General features: G+C 38.1%; 1 protein-coding gene and 1 long non-coding RNA gene across 2 annotated transcripts in view; one reads left to right on the top strand and one right to left on the bottom strand.

The window, feature by feature from the left end:
- Positions 1 to 20118, top strand: LOC148190276 (uncharacterized). Its single transcript, XR_015774984.1, has 3 exons — positions 1 to 971; positions 14501 to 14555; positions 18805 to 20118. It is a non-coding gene; the product is annotated as an uncharacterized LOC148190276 (long non-coding RNA).
- ywhaba (tyrosine 3-monooxygenase/tryptophan 5-monooxygenase activation protein, beta polypeptide a) overlaps positions 3072 to 21458 on the bottom strand; it is a 26489-nt gene continuing 8102 nt past the window's right edge. Inside the window, exons 2-7 of the mRNA XM_042510148.2 lie at positions 20126 to 20285; positions 16918 to 17058; positions 10746 to 10869; positions 8869 to 9032; positions 7946 to 8041; positions 3072 to 6781 (exon numbers count right to left, since the gene is read on the bottom strand). Of these exons, the coding sequence (XP_042366082.1) occupies positions 6725 to 6781; positions 7946 to 8041; positions 8869 to 9032; positions 10746 to 10869; positions 16918 to 17058; positions 20126 to 20278 (735 nt within the window). The 5' untranslated portion in view covers positions 20279 to 20285 and the 3' untranslated portion in view covers positions 3072 to 6724. The remainder of the gene's footprint in view (positions 6782 to 7945; positions 8042 to 8868; positions 9033 to 10745; positions 10870 to 16917; positions 17059 to 20125; positions 20286 to 21458) is intronic.

Raw genomic sequence — 21458 nt, forward strand, 5'->3', positions numbered from 1 at the left:
TGGGGGGGCAAAACTATTTTGTTTTAAATGAGAAGGTACTTACAGAAGGAGCACAGGGCACAATTATAAAAACATCTTATCTGAACTACAGTTTAAAGATAAATGAACCCTCTGAAACCTGAGCAAATTGGTTTGATTTCTTTCAAAAACATGATGAGAAGGCAGTGACCAACTTAACAAGGCATGGCCCAAAAATTTGCAAGAAATTATTAGAAAAAATCAAGAAAATTACCTGAAAGTAAGCAAACAAACAAAAAAAAAAGAAAAAGAAAAAAATGCTCAAAATTTTTTAAAAAATCTGTACAATTTGGTCTGTAACATGATTTTGAATATAAAATTCTGATAATAATATATAGTATTCTGGAAATTTTTTTTTGGTAACCTTTTTCTAATTCCTTGCAATTTCATGGGACAGTTTTGGCCAAGTTGGTCATTGCCTTTTGCCCCCTCCATGTCTTTTTCCTCAAAGAAATCAAACCAAATTGCTCATATTTCAAAGGGTTAAATATGTTGTGAATGCTGTCTGAACGCAGCACAAGAAAACTGATGTCGATGCAGGTTTCAAAGAGTTAAAGTTAAATACTTCACCCACAAAATGACCATTTGTGTAGCAGCGCTGGTGTCAGCTGCCAGGTAATCAGAGCATCGTGGATCATTGATCACAGGTGCGATCAATGAAGTGAGTGTGCACACAATCAGGTCGACCCCGACATGTCAGCGCAGCCTCACGGCCAGACACAGTCAGGGCGCTCTGCTTTCAGAGAGAAGTGTTAGAAATCAGATGTATTAAGTGAAATGCATGTTTTTGGGAAGTACCGAGCATACGACTGGATAAAAAAAAGACTTTGTGGTAAACGTGGTCTCCGTTTACTTCACTTCCTGAGGACTTTTCACATTTTTTGGATTTTTTGTGAAACTGTGGATGCATGCATGCATGCAAAAAAAAAAGATAACAGATTCAACATAACGTGGTGAGTACCTGATTTACAAATGGTCATTTTGTGTTTTAGGTATTCTTTTAGGATTCATATGATATTCAAGTCTTTGCTCTGTCCGTCTCGTGTGTTCAGTTTATTCAGATCCAAATTATTTTCCAAACACACAAAAAAATCTGAATGATGGATTTCAACTGTAAGTGCATTCACAATTTTTTAAATTAGGATATTTTATGTTTGTTTTTTGTCCGTTCTAATGGACAGAAAATCTTCATGCAGAAATAGACTAGTATTAAAATGACAGTAATGGTCTCAACTGACCTTTTTTCTAAAAATAATGTGAGATTATTTATTATATATTAGGCCCTGGAAGCATATTTTTGCTTCATTTGCAAATTTTCAAAAAATTCTTGCAACCAATGATTGTGGAGAAAACAACTTTATCCTTAAAGTACTAAAAAAATGATTGAATTTGACTTGCTACTGTCAGTATGAACCATGTTTTAAGTTATAATGGCATACAATGTGGATTTTAACATTTTGTTTTCATGACAGTAAAATTTGTCTACGTATGCATTTTTCTATAATTATTTATTTTTTTGGTTGTTGGTAACCTCTGCAGTTATTTTTTCTCACTTAAACAATATTACTATTTTTGCAATTTGACTTCTGTCAGCTGTTTTCAGTCAATGTGGTGAATTTTCCGCTGCACTGAGGCTTGTTGGTCAGAATAGCCAGAAAAGTTTGCAGACTGCAAAATCTATTCGGATGTAGTCGTGGTTTTGTGTAGTTGTGGATGTTGCAGTGCAGGATGTAGTCCTGGTATTTTTGGCATACTGCATTTGACATACTATGTTTTGGGACAAGCTAAAAAGTCTGGAAAGCGCAAAGCATATATTTGGATAAATGAGCCAATCACACTGGAATGCTTTTTAGTTAAAGGTGAAGTTTGTAAAATTTACAGGGATTTGGTGGCATCTAGCTGTGAAATGCGGATCACAACCATCTAAACTTTCTCCCGGCTAAAACAGCTAAAAAATAAGAATGAAGAATAAACTTTTCCACCGTTTTCTCATTTGTGTAAGAAACTCTAACGCATGGGGCATGTTAAAGAATTTTTTTTTGATTCTCAAGAATAAAGACGTAATATGAGAATAAAGTCATAATATTTTAAGAATAAAGTGGCAGTTTTCCGAGAATAAAGGTTATTTTATGAGAGTAAACTCGTAATATTATAAGGATAAAGGTGTAATTTTACAAGTAAAAAAGTAGTAATTTTATGAGAATAAAGTTGTATTTTTATGAGAAGGGATATTATGTAACGGAAATAAATATATTGCCAACAAACAGGTTACCTGGGGACACCAGGAACAATGGTTTCCTAGGAGACCGCTTGTGGTCTCGCCTGTTTTATAGTTTGCTGGCAATATATTTATTTTCATAATGTAATTTACCCTTTCTCATTAAATAAATTAATTATCTTAGAATCATGACTTCTTTTCTTGTAAAATTAACTACTTTTTTCTTGTAAAATTACTTTATTCTTGTGATATTATGAATTTACTCATAAAATTATGACTTTTTTCTCGTAATATTACTAGTTTATTCTCATAATATTACCACTTTTTTTCTCATGATATTAAAACTTTATTCTCAGTCTCAAAAAATTTTTTTTTCCTCATAGTAACCCTTAAACTCCACCATACTAAGGGCTAAGATCATTTTTAAATAACTTGTATCTTTACCAGGATCTAGTCTTAACTTTAAGGGGAAATTCTAAGAAAATGCAATAATTGTAAGAAGTTTCTTTTTGAATTTGTCACTCGGTTGTACGGCCCCAGACATCCAGGAAAACACAGCAACAGTTGGTTTTCCTGCTGAATATTTGCATTTCTGTCCCAAATGTCGGTGTGTTCACACTGGACGGAGAAACTCAAACCTTTGAAAAACTCTACACAGTTTTTTTATGCGACTCGAGCGCTTTCTTGCATCGTTTTCAGATCTTTCCAGAGAAGCTTAGACGTTCTGCGTGCTCTTAATCTTCAGTCTGTAAACTCAATGTGGATAAAGTGGAAAAAAAACCCAAAACATGCGGCATTAAGAGGCTAGTGGTGATAAGAAACAGAACAGGGCTGATTCGGAACTGATAAAACCTTTATTTCACTTTAAATTGTCTTTTACATTTTGTCCTGTTTATAACATGTAAGGTGAAACTAGAGTTGGATTTTTTTTAAAAGACATACACAAATCTAGTATTACTTCAATAACCAGGGTCGGGGGGGAAGGTGTCGAAGGGGTTTATTTTTTTTGTCATTTTATTTTTTTTATTGGTGTTCTTAAGCTAAGTCTAAATTTTCACAACCACGTGCGCGCTAAGCAATAAAACCGTCACAGAAGCAAACTTTTTTTTGTTGTTTTTTTGGGTTATTTTTTTTTCCTTTTTATTTTAAGCATAATACTGGTCAGTAAAAACAAAATGATTTGAGATACCAGATATACAGACAGGCTCGGTGCCACATTCACTACTGCATGGGATCATTTTTTCCTTAGAAAGCGTAGAATAACTGCCTTTTTGTTCAGCTAACGAGAAAAAGAGCGGCAGGGAGGAATATTTTTTAACCTTTTTAAACTTCAGTGCATGAAAACATTTGTCCCCAGCAAAAGAAAATAAAACATTGAGACACATGACTTTTCTACACCTAAAGAGTGGAATGTCGAGATGGTTAGTGACAAGGTTATTGTGACACTGAGTGGATAAGGAATAAAATTGACGTTTTAAGAAAATTAGGGCCGTTTACAGACTTGTAGGTCTGCATTATGGTCGCTAACATCCCCTTAAACCTCTCCAAATTTGGGATCTGAATTATCTCCCTAATGCAGACGATTAAATAACCACAAGGCGTCTTATTTACCATTTAAAATTCATACTGTAAATGAGCGGGAAAAACGTACCGTTATCTGCCGATTGAGTGTTTTTCCCTTTTCTGAATGCAGTCAAAAGTATCATCTAAAAGGCAGAGGCGCTTATGTACTCTAGTCTGAAAATCCAAACTACAGGATTTCTTCCACAAACAGATGATTGGCTGATCGGCTGACGGGGAGATTTGGCTCCTTCTACGCACGTACCTGTTGTGGACTCAAACTGCCTCAAAGGCCGACGCTTCACATCACTGCTTACTTGTTTTTTTTTTCTCGAAATTTAAAACAAGTCATATGAGTTCAGCTGAAAAAGTAAGACTCGCAGAGAGTATTGAATCTAAGTTTTCGGATTCAGGTAAACCCGATCAGGCGAGCGGTGGAAAATGATTAAACTCCTTCAGGGTTCCCAAACATTATTACAAGGTTCATAAACATTTTTACCAAAAGGTTTCCATGACTTTGAGGCAAATTTTCAAGACCATAGATACTCTTTATTCTTCCATAACTATATAATAGCTTTTTAAATACATATTATTTTTTTTAAATTAATGAATTCAGAAAAGGATTAGAACTTAATATTAAAATATAACTTATTTGAGAGGGGAAAGGGTGGTGCAAAGAAAGGAGGTATGTCAAATATTTTTTTAAGCACTGGGGAGAGACCTGTTTTTATTTTGGCGTCCAGGAAGGGCCGTATGACTTAAAATGGCTGTATTCTATAAAATAAAAGAATAATAAAAAAGCCATTAAATAAAAACACGTCTTTCAAATGTTTCAGAATATCACAGAAATCTTTGGAAAAGTCTTGAATTTTGTTGTTTTGTATGAAATTGTTACAGTAATCTTCCGTAGATAACCTGCGTCATATTACGTAACTGAATGATTTTTTTTCTGTAGCTGCATCCATGTGATGATTCGATTAACTATCACATACTGTCTTCATTTCTTACTTACATTCTAGGAAACGGAAATTATGTTTGAATGAATCAGTTTGAAAAAGTGGGGCAAGGGAAAAAAACTGTCCTTGAAAAACCATGGAAAAGTTTTGAAATTCTGTCTATGAAAATGTGCAGGAACCCTGTAGTGAGATCACGGATTTAGATGTTTTTTCTTCTTCAAGATCAAGAACAACCGTCATCTTTTGTTTATAAGTCTGATACTCTGGATAATCGTGATCATCTTAGACGAAACAGTCGGGTCACAGGAACAATACCTGACCCCCCCGCCGTTCATATTTTGGAAACAAGAAAGCAGGACGTTAAAGTGTCGATCCACAGAGTGCAGAATTCCCCGCTCGATGCTCGTGGTAGATTTACAAGGTGATAAATGTCGGCATGCGTTCTTGTTGGCAGATCATTCAGCAGCGAGTGGGAACTAAAGACTTCTCTGGACTTGTCAGTACAAGCAGTTAATGGGGCATAAAGGAGGAGGGGAGACAAAAAAAGTACCAAAAAATGTTCTGGTTTAAAAAAAAAAAAAAAGCATTAAACAACAGCAGCTGACTGTAACGGCTTCAAGGTTTTCATTGCAAGCAGGTGTTAACGAACAACATCGACAAACCGTTTTGTTTTCCAAAAGACAGATTTACAGTTAAGCTCTAAAAATGTTTTACAATTTTACAGTTCTCAAAAACCGGAAAGAAGTTTGATTCGTTATGCACACACACACACACACACACACAAAAGGGAGGGGAGGGGGGGGTGGGCAATCGCGAAAGGGAAATGGACATGTTAGATTTTAGGGACAGAGGTACTGATGTTCAACAGCACCTCGACTGGAGGGAGCAGGCAGGTCCCGTCTGTTGTGAAAATGTCTAAAATCTCAAACATTAAGATGGAATGTATGCTTCTTTTTTATTTTTAATGATTTAAAATTAGCTCCGAACTGAAAATATGCAGAATGGCGTCGAGTAAAACGCCGGGTCTCAGTTAGAAAATAAAAAAAAAAACAGTGAGTGTTTGATTACACAGCAGGTAAAACACTTGTTTTTAGATTTGTCAGTGTCACAATACAGCCTTGTAGGAGGACCCTTCTGTATAAACCTCAGCAGAATTGCACTGCTGCTCAAACACGCCCCCTCCCAGCTGAAAACTGTCGTCAAACGGAGGATCTGGTGGCGAGGTGGAGGAAAAACTAAGCATCACAGTGTTTGTTGAAAATAAACGGACAGTTTAATAACCATTTTTTTGTTGTTTTGTTTAAAGTGGAATAACACCAGCCATTCGCCAGTACACTAAGAAAAGCCAAAAGAGAAGGGATGGACAACTATATGAGTGCGTTAACTCACTAGAGCGAGGAGGGGGGAGGAGGGAGGGGTCATGGACATCTATGGAAGTACATTAACTTAACAGAGCGGAGGGTGGGTGGACAGCTATATATGTGCGTTCTCATTAGAGGGTCAGGGGTGAGACCACATACTGAAATGTTAGGAAGGAGGGAAGAGGAGTGAGGGGAGGACAAAGGGAGGAAACGAAGAGGGTAAAAAATGTGGGCTCTAAAAAGAATTTAGTAGTTTTGGATAAAAACCCGCCCTGCGTGCTATAAGACTAGACTGACCGGTGGGTTTAGCCCGCTGGCCGGCCTTGGAGTGCCATGATTGAGGGGAGGGCGGGAGGAGGGATGATGGGGTGGTGGAGTTCTTTTTTCCCACCTCCTTGCATTAATATTTCTTTATTTTTAAATATGTCTGTGAAGGTCAGGTACTATTCATGCTGTTGGTTATACAGAAGGGAAGTCGGGAGGCTTGAAAAAGTGGGACGAGGGAATGAACGGGCTGTTTATGTGTACGAAGAGAGGAAGAAGAGAAGAAAGAGGAAGAGAGATAAAAGGAGGAGGAAGAGAGTGGGGATGGGTTAACAGTGAAGTGCGCTCTAGTTCTCTCCTTCGCCGGTTTCGCCCTCGTCTCCCTGGTTTTCTGATGTCCACAGCTGCAGAAAAACAAAAAAAAAAACAGAAAAGACATCTTTCAGTTGTCTCATCGCTGCAGAGAAGGACGTGACGATTTGTCGTGACACAACAAACGCACATTTTCTTTATGTTTGAGTCACGTTTGATAAAAACCACAGCGACCAACCACATCGATAAACGGCAAGTCGTCCTTCTAGTGTGACCTGTATCGATCTAAAATCATTTTTCAATGCGGTCATCGATTGTATCGTAAGAGTTTGCTGCTTGTATTTAGCACCTCAAACGTTGTTATGTGGATGTATGTTTTCGCACTAATAATGGTAAATAACTGTAAACGTTACTCTGGTCCGTTCTCGGGTGCTCTGACCGCGTGTAGAGCGTTAGCGGTCCAAGGTCTGGACATATTTTTGGCTTTTGTAAAAACTGAGACATTTGTGATAAAAAACCTGCTGTTTGCAAAATATGCAGATATGAGATCAAATACAATGGCAATTTATTTGTGTTATTATGGTGATATTTCAGTTGTTTATCAATATCATATCTTTGAAACATACTACACCTCCGTGTGTGTGTGTGTGTGTGTGTGTGTGTGTGTGTGTGTGTGTGTGTGTGTGTGTGTGTGTGTGTGTAAGCCAAAATATCACGGCTGTACCTATCCATTATTTTTTTTCTAGATCAAACTAACAATTAATTTACCCCCAAATAAATATTAAGAACTTGTCTCATTAATATGTAAGTATTTTATTCAATCATCTCCTTCTCTTTTAAACAATAATAATAGTGGTGTGTTTTAAAATTAGCCTTATTTCCACGCAACTGCTGTAATATTAACAATAATAATTACCATTAGACCTTATTCGTCAGATGCCTGATTGGAAAAATATTGGGGAAAAAATGCAAAGTTACAGCCTGTATTTATACATACTTTTCATACTTCTAATGCAAAGCTGGTTGGAAAACAGGAAAGTGTCCTTTAAATGAAGGTTGTTGTACTGAAAAGTTGTGTGAAAGTTGGCAGGTGGTTAAAGATCCACACACACTGTGCCGTCGTCGCTCTGACTGCTGCTTTTTGGGGATGTTTTTGGTTTCACCAGCATCTGCACTTTTCTGTCAGTCCAGTTTCTCGCTACACGTCCCCGTTTCTCAGTGGTTGTGGAAATCGTTGTGTCAGAGTGTGTACTCACAGTGAGGTTGTCCCTTAGTAGCTGCATGATCAGCGTGCTGTCTTTGTACGAGTCCTCGTTCAAGGTGTCGAGCTCGGCGATCGCCTCGTCGAAAGCCTGCGGGGGTGAACAGAGAGGTTCAGCCGTGTCAGTCCTTCTCAGAACTTTTTTACACACAGGTTGGAGTTCTTGCATTCGCACTCTAGTATCTCATACTACTCTAGTACTCATAGTACTCGGAAAGAAAAGCAAACGTGAGAATAGGGTCCGAAATGGACGACCAAGCAAAAATGCAAAAGCACTCAGGGTTCATACACACGTTTTACCAATAAAGTTCCACGACCTTAAGGCAAACTTTAAAGAGCGTGCGCTCTCTGAAATGACCATCGATGCACCTTATCGGTTCTTTTTTTACGATTTAACAGCTTTTTTCAATATTAGAATAAAAAAATGAATTGAGAACAAGATTAGAACTGAAGATTTAAATACAACTTTGGGATTATTTGTTTTTATTGGGAAGAAGGTGGAGCAAATCATTTTAAGCACTTAGAGGGACTTATGTTTTTAATTTTGGCTTGGGGGGGGCATACACATTTAAACGTTGACTATGTTGTATTCATTTTTTTCTTAAATTTCTTTTGGGCAATTTTTAAAGAAAAAAATTTGGCTTTTGAAGAAAAACATGTCTTCAAATCGCCAAAAATTACACCCTTTCTCACAGAAAAACAAAACAAAACAGAAATTATTATTGGATTTCCAAATTTCCCACTGTTCTTGAACACATCATGTTATACAGGTGTGAAAAAAACAAAATTTGGTGACTGTCCCATAACTTTCTGGCCTGGAAATTGCCATCTGCAAATTCCATGACTTTTCCAGGTGTTTTAATGACTTTATGAACCCTGAGTGCTCTTATGTGAGTAAACAAAGTGTCGTGCACTCACCTGCTTGGCCAGAGAGCAGGCCTGCTCGGGCGAGTTGAGGATTTCGTAGTAGAAGACGGAGAAGTTGAGGGCCAGGCCGAGCCGGATGGGGTGTGTTGGCTGCATGTCCTTCTTGCTGATGTCGAAGGCATCCTGGTAGGCCTGCTGAGAGTTCTCCACCGTGTCTTTACAACACAAATAACCACCAGTCACGTTTTTTTACAACACACTGTGATCCTGACCATTTGTATCAATGACACATCAACAAACTCTCTAAAATCTCAAGAGGAGCTTGTTTGCTGAGACCTGCAGTGAATATTTCCTCTGATAGCAACAACTTTTTGGTATTGGGCAACAAACAAGACTAAAGCCCGGTTTATAATTCTGCACTGAATCAACACTGTAGATATGTGTAGATGCCAACCCTGTGACTGGGCACGGGATGATACAAACATTTCTTGTCACGATTTATCTTGACCAAAATAATTGCAATTTACATATTATTATTATTATTAGCATATTTTAAAATATGCTTTAAAGTCTTGAAATGCTGCTAACATGTCATGTGCCTAATTTTACAGTACATGTTGTGAAGACACAAATAGTTTTATTGCATCACAGATCTGACATATATCTTTTTTTAGTGTATATCTTTTGTAGTGAAAAACAAGTGAAAAAAAAGAAGCCAACACTTGATTAATATCTTTTTTTTTAGATTGGTGCATATGTAGCCCGTTCTGGCAAAAGAGGCGTGATGTTTAACATGACAACATCAGCCTCTACCAAACTCAGAGCAGCAAACACTTCATTTTCAGCCAACAAGTTTTACCATAACGCTGTAATAAGTGAAACTGTGACCAATTTTGGTTGTTGTGACTGGGAATGTTGAAGTTAAGCTACATGCTGCTTTAAAGTGGCATTGTTATTATATAACCAATTTACAACGTTCTGTATTTTTATTACAACACTAAACTAGGTGGATTTGAGAGTAATTTCTGAAGACACAGTTTAGTTTGTTTACTTTGTTTGTTGAAAAAAATGCTGAGTGGAAGTGTGATAAGAGCCATAAAAAATAGTTTGTAAAAAAGGCCTTAAGGAACTGTTTGGATGCAGACATTTTTTCTTGTCTTGCTTTGCAGAGCTAAAACATTTCAAGCATATACAACCGACTGATATTAGTCACTTTTAATAGCTTGAAGTGTGCATGGTGCAGCTGCATTATCCAGGTAAATACAAGTATTGGATCAGGACTTGGCAGACACTCATGACTTGGATCTGGATTGGGTTAAAAAAGACGTTGATTGGGACGTCCTAACTGATGGCAACTGGTTAGAAATCAGGAACGCCGTTGCGAGTGACTTTAATAGAGTTTATCTTAAAGATGAGCGTTTCTGTTGTGCCTTTTCTCTGTACGCGAAAACGGCAGAAGATTTTACACACCACTGCCAACAATTTAGCCACATTTGGCAGGTGTTAATTTCATACCCTGATTGGGGGAGGGAGCTTCAAACTTTTAGCAATAAAATGGTCTCTTAACTGCAAGCAATACAAATATTTACCGAGTTCTGTTTATTGAAAAGGAATATTTACTCTGAGCGACACAGCAAATAACAACTGACGTCTGTTTGAGCAATAAAAAGGACGCCGTCCATCGGCTTTGATTTGACTGAGTGAGGAATCCTCTCTTTAACAGGGTTCAGCAAACATCACTCTGCTCAGCTGTCCATTAGTGGGACACTGAATCCCACTGAGCTCCAGGGCTGCTGTTCAACTCAGTATCCTAAATGATGAGAAATGCTGCAGCTACACTCCCATTCTCTTCCTTTAATAAAGGAATAACACCTTACTTATTTTCCCCGACAAAGTGCTGCTTTGACGACTCAAACCCACACACTCACCCTTCTTTGAGTCCCCACAGGCCACCTCTGACAGGTATCTATAGTAGTCTCCTTTCATTTTGAGGTAGAACACCTTGCTCTCCGCCTGAGTTGCATTGGCAATGAGGAATTTGTCGAGCAGATTCTGAAACAGACGGAAGACCAGAAGAGTTTAGACACAGAAATATAGACAAAGACCCCTGTTTTTATTCAGCAACGGCACAAAAAAACCTGCCAGTGTTCAAGTTCACTGACAGTTTGATTACAGAATGTTTTACGAATGCATGTCTGTGCAACGCAGCCTTTGTTTGTGTAAGGTGTGGCACTGAGGCTATCAAGTGTGCAATGACTCGGAGGGTGTGTGGGGACACAGGAGATACTGACTAACGATAACGCTCAGTAGGCTCGGGCGGTTACCTGATATTTCATTTTTACGGTAATAGACTGTATAAATCCCAGCCCCATGGGCATGTGTGCTGCTTACTTTCAGCCTGTCAGATTAATAAATACACCGTAGAAAGCCACATAATGGTAAATAAAAGTAATATTCTCACTGGGGGTCGACTGATTTTGGTTTTTCAGGGCCGATGCGGATACCGATTATTAGCAGTTATTGAGACCGATAACTGATATTTGGAACTGATTTGAATTTACAAAAAAATAAAAATCTGTCACTTCGTAGAATTTCAAAGATAACAAACTGACAAGTTCCCAGCAACTTTTTGTTTTATAAAGTCAAGTGAAAATTTAAATGAAAAATAAAAATATCTGCCTAAGGTTTTACAAAGTAAAAGTTTCTCCCATGCTGACACTTTATTCGCACATTTTAATTATGTAATTTTATCAGCGATCATTTAAAACAAAATACCGATACAGATAACTGTCAAAATGCCAAATTTCGGCCTCAATAATCAGCCAGGTCGCTAATCTGTTGACCCCTAATTCTCACACTTATTTTCCTTATTAAATACAACTGTATACCTTTTGAATTCAACTTTCTCTTGATCACAGATGACTGACGAGGCTTAATTGACTTGTAATAAAAAATCATAAAACACACATCATTTAAACGGTTCAAACAATCAGCAGCTCCAGTTTGGTCAAAATAATTCACAAAGTTAGATGTTAAAAAAAAAAAAAAAGTGCAGTTTTTCCCCACAGTCTCTGCCTTTGCTGGCTGCCAGCTGTTCACGGTCCTGTAACTTCTCCCTCCACCTCCAGGTGCTGTGGTATGACAAGTTTTACACGAGTAGCTGCTTTTACACAGAGATTGTGCTATAGGGCCACACAGGGTCCCCCCTTTAATAATAACTTTTACACGTAACCAAATGATGGCGGCATCATTCTGCTCCACTGCGTGATTATACACTGCATCGCTGCATCCCAAAAACAAGAGGCATGACGGGTGTGACGTTTAACACAGGAGCGTCCGCCTCTAGCATGACATATAATTATATGCGTTGGCAGCTCTTTCTACACAATAGCGACGACATTAACGTGTCAATCCCAATCATTTACCCTCTCTGTTACATGGTGGCTGATCTCGTCCTGCACTAGTTGGCTAAAAGGCTCCTGAACCTAATTGTTTTCTCAGTTTGCAAACATTTAAGGCTGCTGATCTTCTTCCTTTTGTACGCATAATCACATCGTCAAAACGTCACACCCATCACGTCTTTACATTACGAGACTACTCTGTCACCCTTTTCTGCTATCAGACGTTACACACAGAAAGGCGAGGCGGCATAACGGCGTGATATTCCTGCCTTGAACAGGCAGTGTAAATGCATCTAATGTGATTAAGAAATTTGATTTAGATTTAGGTGTTTATGATATTAATTTCAGTCTGGTTATTTTATCATAAACTTTATCAACTGATTTTCCAGAAAATCTCACAATATATAAACTAACATTGTAAAAAAAAAATGGGGGAATGTCTTTATCTCATCATTAAAGACATCTATCCGTGTCATCAAACTGATTCAGAGACACTTTTCCTTCACTTCCCCCCGTCTCTGCTCCTTCAGCTGCTGCAGTGCCCACTCAGCATGACAAACCAGGCAGTCAGAGGTCTGTGGTGGCTCACACGCCCACCGACAGAGCTGTGAGATCAACCGAAAAATGACAAGCAGGAGCATCACGCTGCTTCCTCGCTGCCAGGTTGTGGAGCGTCCTGAGCAGTGTCGCATCCATTCTGGTTGTTCCCTAAATCATGTTTGTAGTAAACCTATCCAGCCAGCACAGCAGTCTGCTGTTAGCTGTACAATAAGACTACCAACTATAAATGAGTATTTTAAGTAATTTCTAGATTTGAGTTATCAGACAGAGACTTGTCAAACTCTTTTTCCATCTTCAGTCCGACATGATGATGATTTGATTTACCGTAACCAATCACTACAGAGCACCGTATCCGCCTGAATCTTTCCTCATTTTAAGTCCACACTGATGCTGAAGCTAGGTTTAAGGAGTGGAGCAGAGCGGAGTAAAAACAAACTATGATGTCGGGCGATGATGAGTGCTCGTGTCTCATCATAGATTTTGGAGCAAGGAGGCGCTAAGCAAAGCACACTGCATGCAGCTGTACAATGAAATAAGATTTTACTCATTTTAAGTGTCCAAAATGTATTTCAAAGTCATGCTCACATGTAGTTAGCACTTACTCTCAATATTGATCGAATTATGACAAATCTACAATAAAACTTATATAAGCCTGTCACAATTAAACGCCCAGTCCCTTTTACAAGCCAGATATGACTGCACATTTTGACAAATGTCTCGCTTCTCAAGAAGCCTGGTCCCCATGCAGTTAGTTTTTATAGCAGTTTTTTGGACGTATTAAACTGGGCTGTTTGCTTCTCACTGGAGTTAAAGTCAGTTAGCTGCAGATTGCGCATACAATAAGTATAAAAAAAAAACAAAATGAGAAAGAATATCTATTTTCTATGTTGGCAACATCTCCTAAATCAAGGTCACAAACATATTTTGGTCCAGCAGATGCTACAAAGCTTTCCTCCTCCAAGCTTTCCTGCTGCTTTAAGGACAGCATGTCTCCACCCGTCCTTCCCTCCCTTCATTCCTACAGCACCACATCACTGCAGAGGCTTCCAGTTTGACCTTGAAGATATTATTAGAAGTCTGCTCAGGCGCTAAAAATTTGACTGTGGCTTGACCTTGAGCAATTTCTATTCTAACCTAGCCGGGACCTGGCGGTGTGACGGTTGTTCATGAGGACTCAAATCAAAGACCTGACTGTTTTTAGTGCCGATGATAGATTTTGCACACTGACAGCATCTGTGAACTCTCACAGCTGATTGAGTGTTCAGCTCAGTCTAGCTCTCATCTCTGAGGCCCTGCAGTGTTAAGACGACACTGATCATAACAGATTTTGGTGTTGACAGATGAATAAACAAATCACACTCTGGCTTTCAGGGATTAAACTTAAAAAACACTATTTTTTGTGTCTCAAGTGCAAGTCACTGTATTTCCCTTTCCCCCCAGAGGCACCTCATGCGAGACCGTCAGTGGACACATTAGCTGTTTTTACACAGACACTGAGCTGTAGGGACGCTGCTAAGTCCGTCCTTTGCATTTTTAAACAGAACCAGAGAACGAAAGCTTCACGCTGTTCCAGTGTGTGATTCCCGGCTTGAACAGGAAGTGTAAAAGCTGCTAATGATTGTTTTTGTTACCGATTGAGGAGTTTCTATCCAGATTCACAACCTAAAACACAATCTGTTACTTGGGTTTGTTGAGACTTACATGAAACACTTTTGTTTCAGGTGGCAGCAGTGACGGTGGGACACGTGATGAAGCTGGAGCCTCTGTGGAGTTTAGGTAAGTAACTAAACTGGTTAAAGACATTGTTTCATTTTGACAGAAGTGAAAATTTCAATATAACTAAGGGACTGTTTGATATTTCTGAGAGGGGAAGGGTGGTGCAAAAGGGAAGGCATGTCAATGATTTAAAAAAAAAAACTGGGAAGGGACATACATCTTTAAATGGCTGTATTTCGAATTTCTTTTACTGCTGATTCATAAAGAAAACATGCCTTCCATGTTTTGGTCAACTTGGTGAAATCAAAATCAAAAGAAATTTTTAAAGAAAAAAATTTCCATTTTTTTTTTTTTTTAGAAATCACCAAAAATTTTGAAGGAAAAGTTTTGAACAATTTTTAAAGAAAAAAAATGTATGGACATGCTTTCTTTTAAAATCGCCAAAAATAATACCATTCATCACAGCCAGAAACTGTAACAAGCTGAAATTCTTGTTGGATTATTGTGAAACAAAATTCAATGACTTTTCCAAAACTTTCAGGGTTTTTCAGTTTGCCAAAACCTTTCCTGGCCTGAAAATGGCTATTTCTAGGTGTCATGACTGTGCGAACCCTGTGCTAATGTCTGCTGAGCACAATCTTATCCTTTAATCCAAAGCAGGCTGTGAGCGTAAAGGCGAGGACATGCTCAAACTGAACTCGTTTAAATAATGTCGTCAGACATCTAAATGGCTGCACCTGAAGGCACGAAAAGCCGTCGTGGAAACGAGATGCAGCGGGTATTTAAAACACGCTTTGTGACAAGCTTTCTTAGAAAGTGCTCTCTGTGTTGCACTCTGTTTACACAAAAACTGAAGGAAAGTAACCGACCGACAAGCACGTACCGACGCCCTCAGGGTGTGTGCGTGTATCAACAATAATCAGACTAATGTGTCTGCAAATGTGCTGAGTCATCCGGCACCTTGATTTCCTCTTGTAACATCACCCGGCAACACAGTGTGTGAAAACAAATGTAAGGTGGCACAACTGTGAAAATCCTGACCAATAGCCATTATCAACGTTTGTTGTGTTTGTTAACTTTGTTTTTGTTGTCATTTATTCACCAAGAAAATTTTTACTTCGCCCAAATGTTGACTGTGATATAAAACATGACGGTTTTTGCGTCTAGTGAATGAGTGAGATTATCTACATCAAATGTTGAATGAAAGAACACATTTTAGAGTGTAACACATGTAAGACAGTGTACATATCATATTATCATAGAAGTATCTATTTGGTTAACCAGTAGTAGGACATATCTGGCGTTTCTGGTTTTCTTAGTGATTTCGTATTTCTCCACTGCCTGGACTCTCATCGTGACGAGTTTAAGAGGAGGAATTACTGAAATTATTAGCTAAAAAGTAGATGTTACCAATTATTTAGAGATTTTACAATGCACCACAGATAAATAAAAAATAATCAGAATATCCAACTCCCCATGTCTGACCATTTTTAGGACTTTTGAAAGATGAAGTCATTTTAACACCAATTAAGGCGGTGAATTTCATCTAAATTGCTCATTGGCTGATGCCAGTCAACAAAGCGGAATATCTGCTGATAAACCATTGCATCCGCAATAAATGCACACACAATCTAAGTAAATTAATTTGCAGTAACATCGTGTAATTCTGTGTGCATCAGAACTGATACGACAAAAAATGAAATGACTGCTGTGGAAACTCGTTCTATAATAAACCACTGGGCAGTGTTTTTCTTTCTGATAAGCCTTACAGCTCACGGATTTATTACTTAAACTGGACTTCCTGGATCATATTTCATCCTCTCACCTCCCACCTGCAGCAGCACTCCCACACGAGCAGCCCCTCGCTTGTTTTTCTTAATGCAGCACTATTTACTTTCTGAACACCTGCTCAGGCCTCGGCCGACAGACGCCACTTTCAAAAATAAGATGCAGTAGTAACAACAGGTTCATAAAATGTATTCATGAAGAAAAAAAAGTCTTTCTGAATCTATATACGAGCAGTCCACCTCCCCCTCTGGACACACACACACCACATGCCGCCTTTAAGCACTCTTTTGCCTCTGAAGCTATTAAATATAAAAAAATGAAGCAAAGATACCACAGTGAGGCATCATGACAAAGGTTAAAACAGAATTAGAGCTTTGTTTGACAACTCTTAACAGCTATCAGTGCTGCTGCTAGCAACGTTTTTATGTCTCCACCAGTAACATCATGTGACTGCTATTCTTTCCTCAGCCAGGAGGCTCTGGTCTGCTTCCTTCCTGCATATTTCCCTCGTCCTCTACCGCTCCGTCTTTATACCGTCTGTCCCGCTCCTCCCTGCCCACCATCACCACCCATCATCTCTCCATCTTCACACTCCCTCGCTCCCTGCCTGCCCTCTCCCCATCCCTCTCCGTACCAGCACGTCGTGGCAGATTTCTTGGAGCTCAGACTCGATCTTTATACGGTAGTCGCGAGCCATCTGCTGTTTCTTCTCGTTCCCCTCCGTCTTCTGCTCGATGCTGGAGATGACGCGCCAGGATGAACGGCGGGCCCCCACCTAAAGGCAGCAAAAAACGAACATTAAAAGGCGACATCTTACACACATGACTGGATTAACGTGGCTAAAATAATACACACTCCGCAATTATTTGTTCATTTTTATTATTTGCTGATCAACAGTTTTCCAAGTAGTGTAATCTTATTAAGTATTTAGGGGAAATGTCCTCGTCATAAAACCTAATGTTTTAATGAGGTAGAGCAGATAAATATTGGGAGACTAAAATTTAAATCAACCACAAAAATATAAGCATGAATTAAGACTTTAATGAAGTTAATTAAAAACAAAACATCAGTTTTCTTATGCTCTTTTCATGTGTATTTAAACCTTTTAAATGTGAGCAAATTGGTTTGATTTATTTTTAAAAAAAAAGACTAAAAGGACAATGAGCAATTTAGCAAAAAACGTCCCACAAATTGCAAGAAATTAGGGAAAAGGACATTGACCTGAAAATGTGTTTAGAGAGAGAGAAATTATTAGGAGACAATAATAAAAAAAATCTGGAAAAATGTCCAGAAAACTACATTTAGATTATTATTAGAATTATTATCAACATTTTAAAAAATAAAATAAAATTACTTATTTTATTCGATTACATAATTTTGGTTTTTTTTTTAAACATTTAAAAAAATATATTACAATACATCTTTAACAACTTTTACTTTATGTAATTTTCTTGTAACTTGTTACTTCTTCCCATGTTTTCTCAAAGAAATCGAGCCACTTTTCTTAGGTTTCAAAGGTTTAATTTGTCACTGAGCTTGTGGTTCAAGAGGATCTAATCATGATACCGAATACAAGCTTACAGTATCTCACCACTGCTTGCATTATAACGTGACTATAATGTTAAGTGTGGCTTAAGCTGTTTTTTTGTGTCCTAACTAAACATATTCACAGATTGACTTATATTGTCCTCTTGGTTGGCTTACACATGCAACATAAAATGTACAGAGTGGTACTCAACGCTGCGAAGCACTGGGGAAAAAAATAGTGAACCTAAATGATAACTGGAGCAGCAGTGCTGGAGAACCTGAGGCTGCTCTTACATAATTTGTGCTTTATAGTTAGATTATAAAATCTTCATGAAAAACAAAACAAACAAAAAAACTCACAAAAATTAAAGCAGTGCAGCGAGTAACAGACTACATATTATGTAAGAAGCTAAAGATTTTAACGGCCACTGTAAATGCTAAAAATAAACCTCAGGGGAAAGCAGACTGTTTTGTAAGATGCATCTCAAATCTGTGCCTCCTGTAATAGCACGTCCTAAAAAGTACGTCTCTGCTCCAAAAATGGCTTTTAACTAGCGATGAGCCAAGATGGAATAAGCTGCAGTCAAACCTTATAGCGTGCACATTATGTGCAGCTGCCCCAAACCACCACGGAAATGTTTCCTTACAAAAAAATTGACAGCCATTTGAGAGAGAACAGAGGCCATGACTTCAGGGAGAGCTGCCACAGGATTTAAATCAAAGGTGTTTATCATGGGTGAAACAATATTTCATATTATTCCAAAGTAATAAAACGAGTGGTGGAACAGAAAAAGTGATCAAAAAATGCATAGTAGTTGCATATACACAAAACTGTTAAAGGTAGCTGCTGAACCGATAAAAGACAGCAATAAAAAAAAATGAAGTAAATTTGAAGAAGGGCATTAGCTTGAACCGTCACTTATAGATGAGCTACACTGAGTGAAGCTTTCTTTGTTTTTAGTGGATGAAAATATCAATTTAATTCTATCAACAGGCTGTGTCCGCACTGCAAAGCGGGAGCCAAGAACCACTCTGACCGCTGGTGTGTTTTTCAGTCGGTTTTTGCAGCCTTTAGCAGTCGATGGTCGATCTCCTGCTCCTGTGTGTGTGCTCTGTGTATTCATACGACTCAAAAATAACGACTTTTTACTTAAGTTGAAACATTCAACTGGATATGTCTGGATGCAGACTTCTCCTCGCCTCAGTTTGAGCTGTCTGAAGCAAAACTGCTTCAGTTTGTCATCGTTTCCATTTTCCACTGACTTGAGTTTGCATTCATGCTGCCTCTTAATTAGCGGTGCAAATCATAAGTTTCATCACGATAATTATTATTATTATTTTTTAGTAACAGTATTTTTAGTAACAGTCTGGTTTTAGTGTAGTCTTTTTGCAAGGGTGTTTTCAGTGTTTATTTTTAGCGCGTCTTCTCATGATGATTTTTATTCTGTATTTTGCACCCGACATCTCTGAGAAGCGCTTCCTCATTCTGCTCTGCACAACAACTGTATGTTGAAATGAAAATAAAGCTAAATTGATAAGATATTACATCAATTCTTTGCCGTCAGGGTGTGATTTTGATTCGATTTAAATCCCATCACTTTTCTTGTGATGCGCCTTTCACAAGTCTTTGAAAACGGAGCAAATTGGTTTGATGTCTTTTAAAACATGGAGAGAAAAGCAATGAGCAACTTTGCAAGCTTTGTTCTGCACATTACAAGGAATGGATAGAAGTAGGAAACCATATATAGAAAGGACAGGGAAAAATATCTTAAACTATATTTATAATATACATTTTAAATTATGTTACAGAATATAAGTGTTTTGAAGCACTTATTTCAGGTCATTTCCTTATTAGACTTTGATTTTCCTTTTTTTTGTTGCTATGTTTCAGGCAATTTCCTCATACATTTTACTAATTTCTACTTAATTTATTTTGTAATTTCTTTCTGAAGGTACTAACTGCATTCTTCCCATGTTTTTAAGCTAATTTGCTCAGGATCAATTTTACATCAATGATACTAGATTGCTGATCATTGACTCATATCTGTCCAGATTGATTTACCGTTATTTACCGTCCACCTCTAGTGGATTTTTTTTTATTCATTTAAGAAAAAAAATTGCATTTTGTAATAAAATCTAGTTTAAAGATGTATGAGAGAAACTAGGAATTTTCGGGTTATACTATCTTGTTTTATTGAGCTCTATATTGTCATTTCAAACAAATAATGCGCTGACTACACAGTTACATCCCAAATCTCTTCAGATCTGAGAGGAAACAAAAAAACCCGTCTAAGACCATCAGACAGATGCCATACCACGTTCTTGTAGGCAACAGAAAGCAGGTTGCGCTCCTCGTTGCTCAGCTCTAAGCCCTGCTCCGTCACAGACTTCATGGCAGCCGCCATGTCGTCGTAGCGTTCGGCCTGCTCCGCCAGCTTGGCTTTCTGCACCAGGTCGTTCTTATCCATTTTTAGGCTGCGGGGCGAAGAACACGGGACAGTTAGTGTTTGGACTTAAACATTAAGACCCTTCATTTACCAGCTGGAACAGGCAACAGCAAAAACAAGTGTGAGAAATACGAGCGTACAAGATCCGACGGACCATAATTTAAGTAGAGAGTGGTGAAGAAGAGTTAAAAGAAAGGGAAAACCACCAGTGGGATAGCCAGAGTATCGGGCTAGAGACTGGAACATGTATGAGGAAGGTTAACCGTTCGATAATGAAGTACTAATGCTGGTTTGGCAAAAGCTGATTACTGTCACTGATAGTCCTTTTATTGCACACAAAGAGGTAGCAAATAAAAAATACCGGAAAAGACCTGACAGCGCTTCATAAGATGTCAAAACCCTTTCAATTCCAGCGCCCAGATTTGCCGTCCCTGAAGGCTTTCTGCTCGCCAGATGAATCTGTAGGTCTAAGTAGGCCACAGCCTCCATCTCCCTCATATCTACACATCTCACTGTCTCCTCTCCTCTGTGAGCTTTCACCAGCGTCTTACATGTCTACATTTGCTAATTTATTGTTTAACCTGTATTTCCCTTATTCCTACATTTAAAGGGATAATTCAGATTTTCTGAAGTGCGGTTGTGTGGGCTACTTATCCACAGTCAGTGTATTACATACAGAAGATGTCAGCACGCCTTCAGTTTGGAGAGGCAGGCAGACGTCCGACATGGAAGCTAAGAAATGAGGAGGCTGCAAATGTATTTTATATATACATATTACCAATTTAACTTAACCCTTTAAAACCTGAAGAAATTGGCTTGATTTCTTTAAAAAAAAAACTTATAGTTACAAGTTACAAGAAAATTCACTGAAATGTAGCAACAAAATAAAAAGGGTTGAAAAAAAGAAAGAAAGCAAACTAAAAACAAAAACAGGTTTAAAAAGCAAACATTAATATATAAAACTATTCAACAATGATGATGATGATAATTTGCGTCATCATCAAAACTACAGTTTTCTGGACATTTTCCATCTTTTGCGATGGTGCTCATTTATTTTTCAGCCTAGTTTAAAGTAAAAAAAAGTCTCATTTCTCAGGTTTAAACACCTGTGAAAAGTGTCTGGTGCTGAACACAGGAGCTGCTGGTCTACTTGTGCTTTGAACAGTTATTTTGTTTGTGTTATTGTGTAACTTTGACATTC

Source organism: Plectropomus leopardus, chromosome 2 (assembly GCF_026936395.1).
Source record: "Plectropomus leopardus strain MGB_pleo_1.0 chromosome 2, ASM2693639v1, whole genome shotgun sequence".
Classification (NCBI taxonomy): domain Eukaryota; kingdom Metazoa; phylum Chordata; class Actinopteri; order Perciformes; family Serranidae; genus Plectropomus; species Plectropomus leopardus.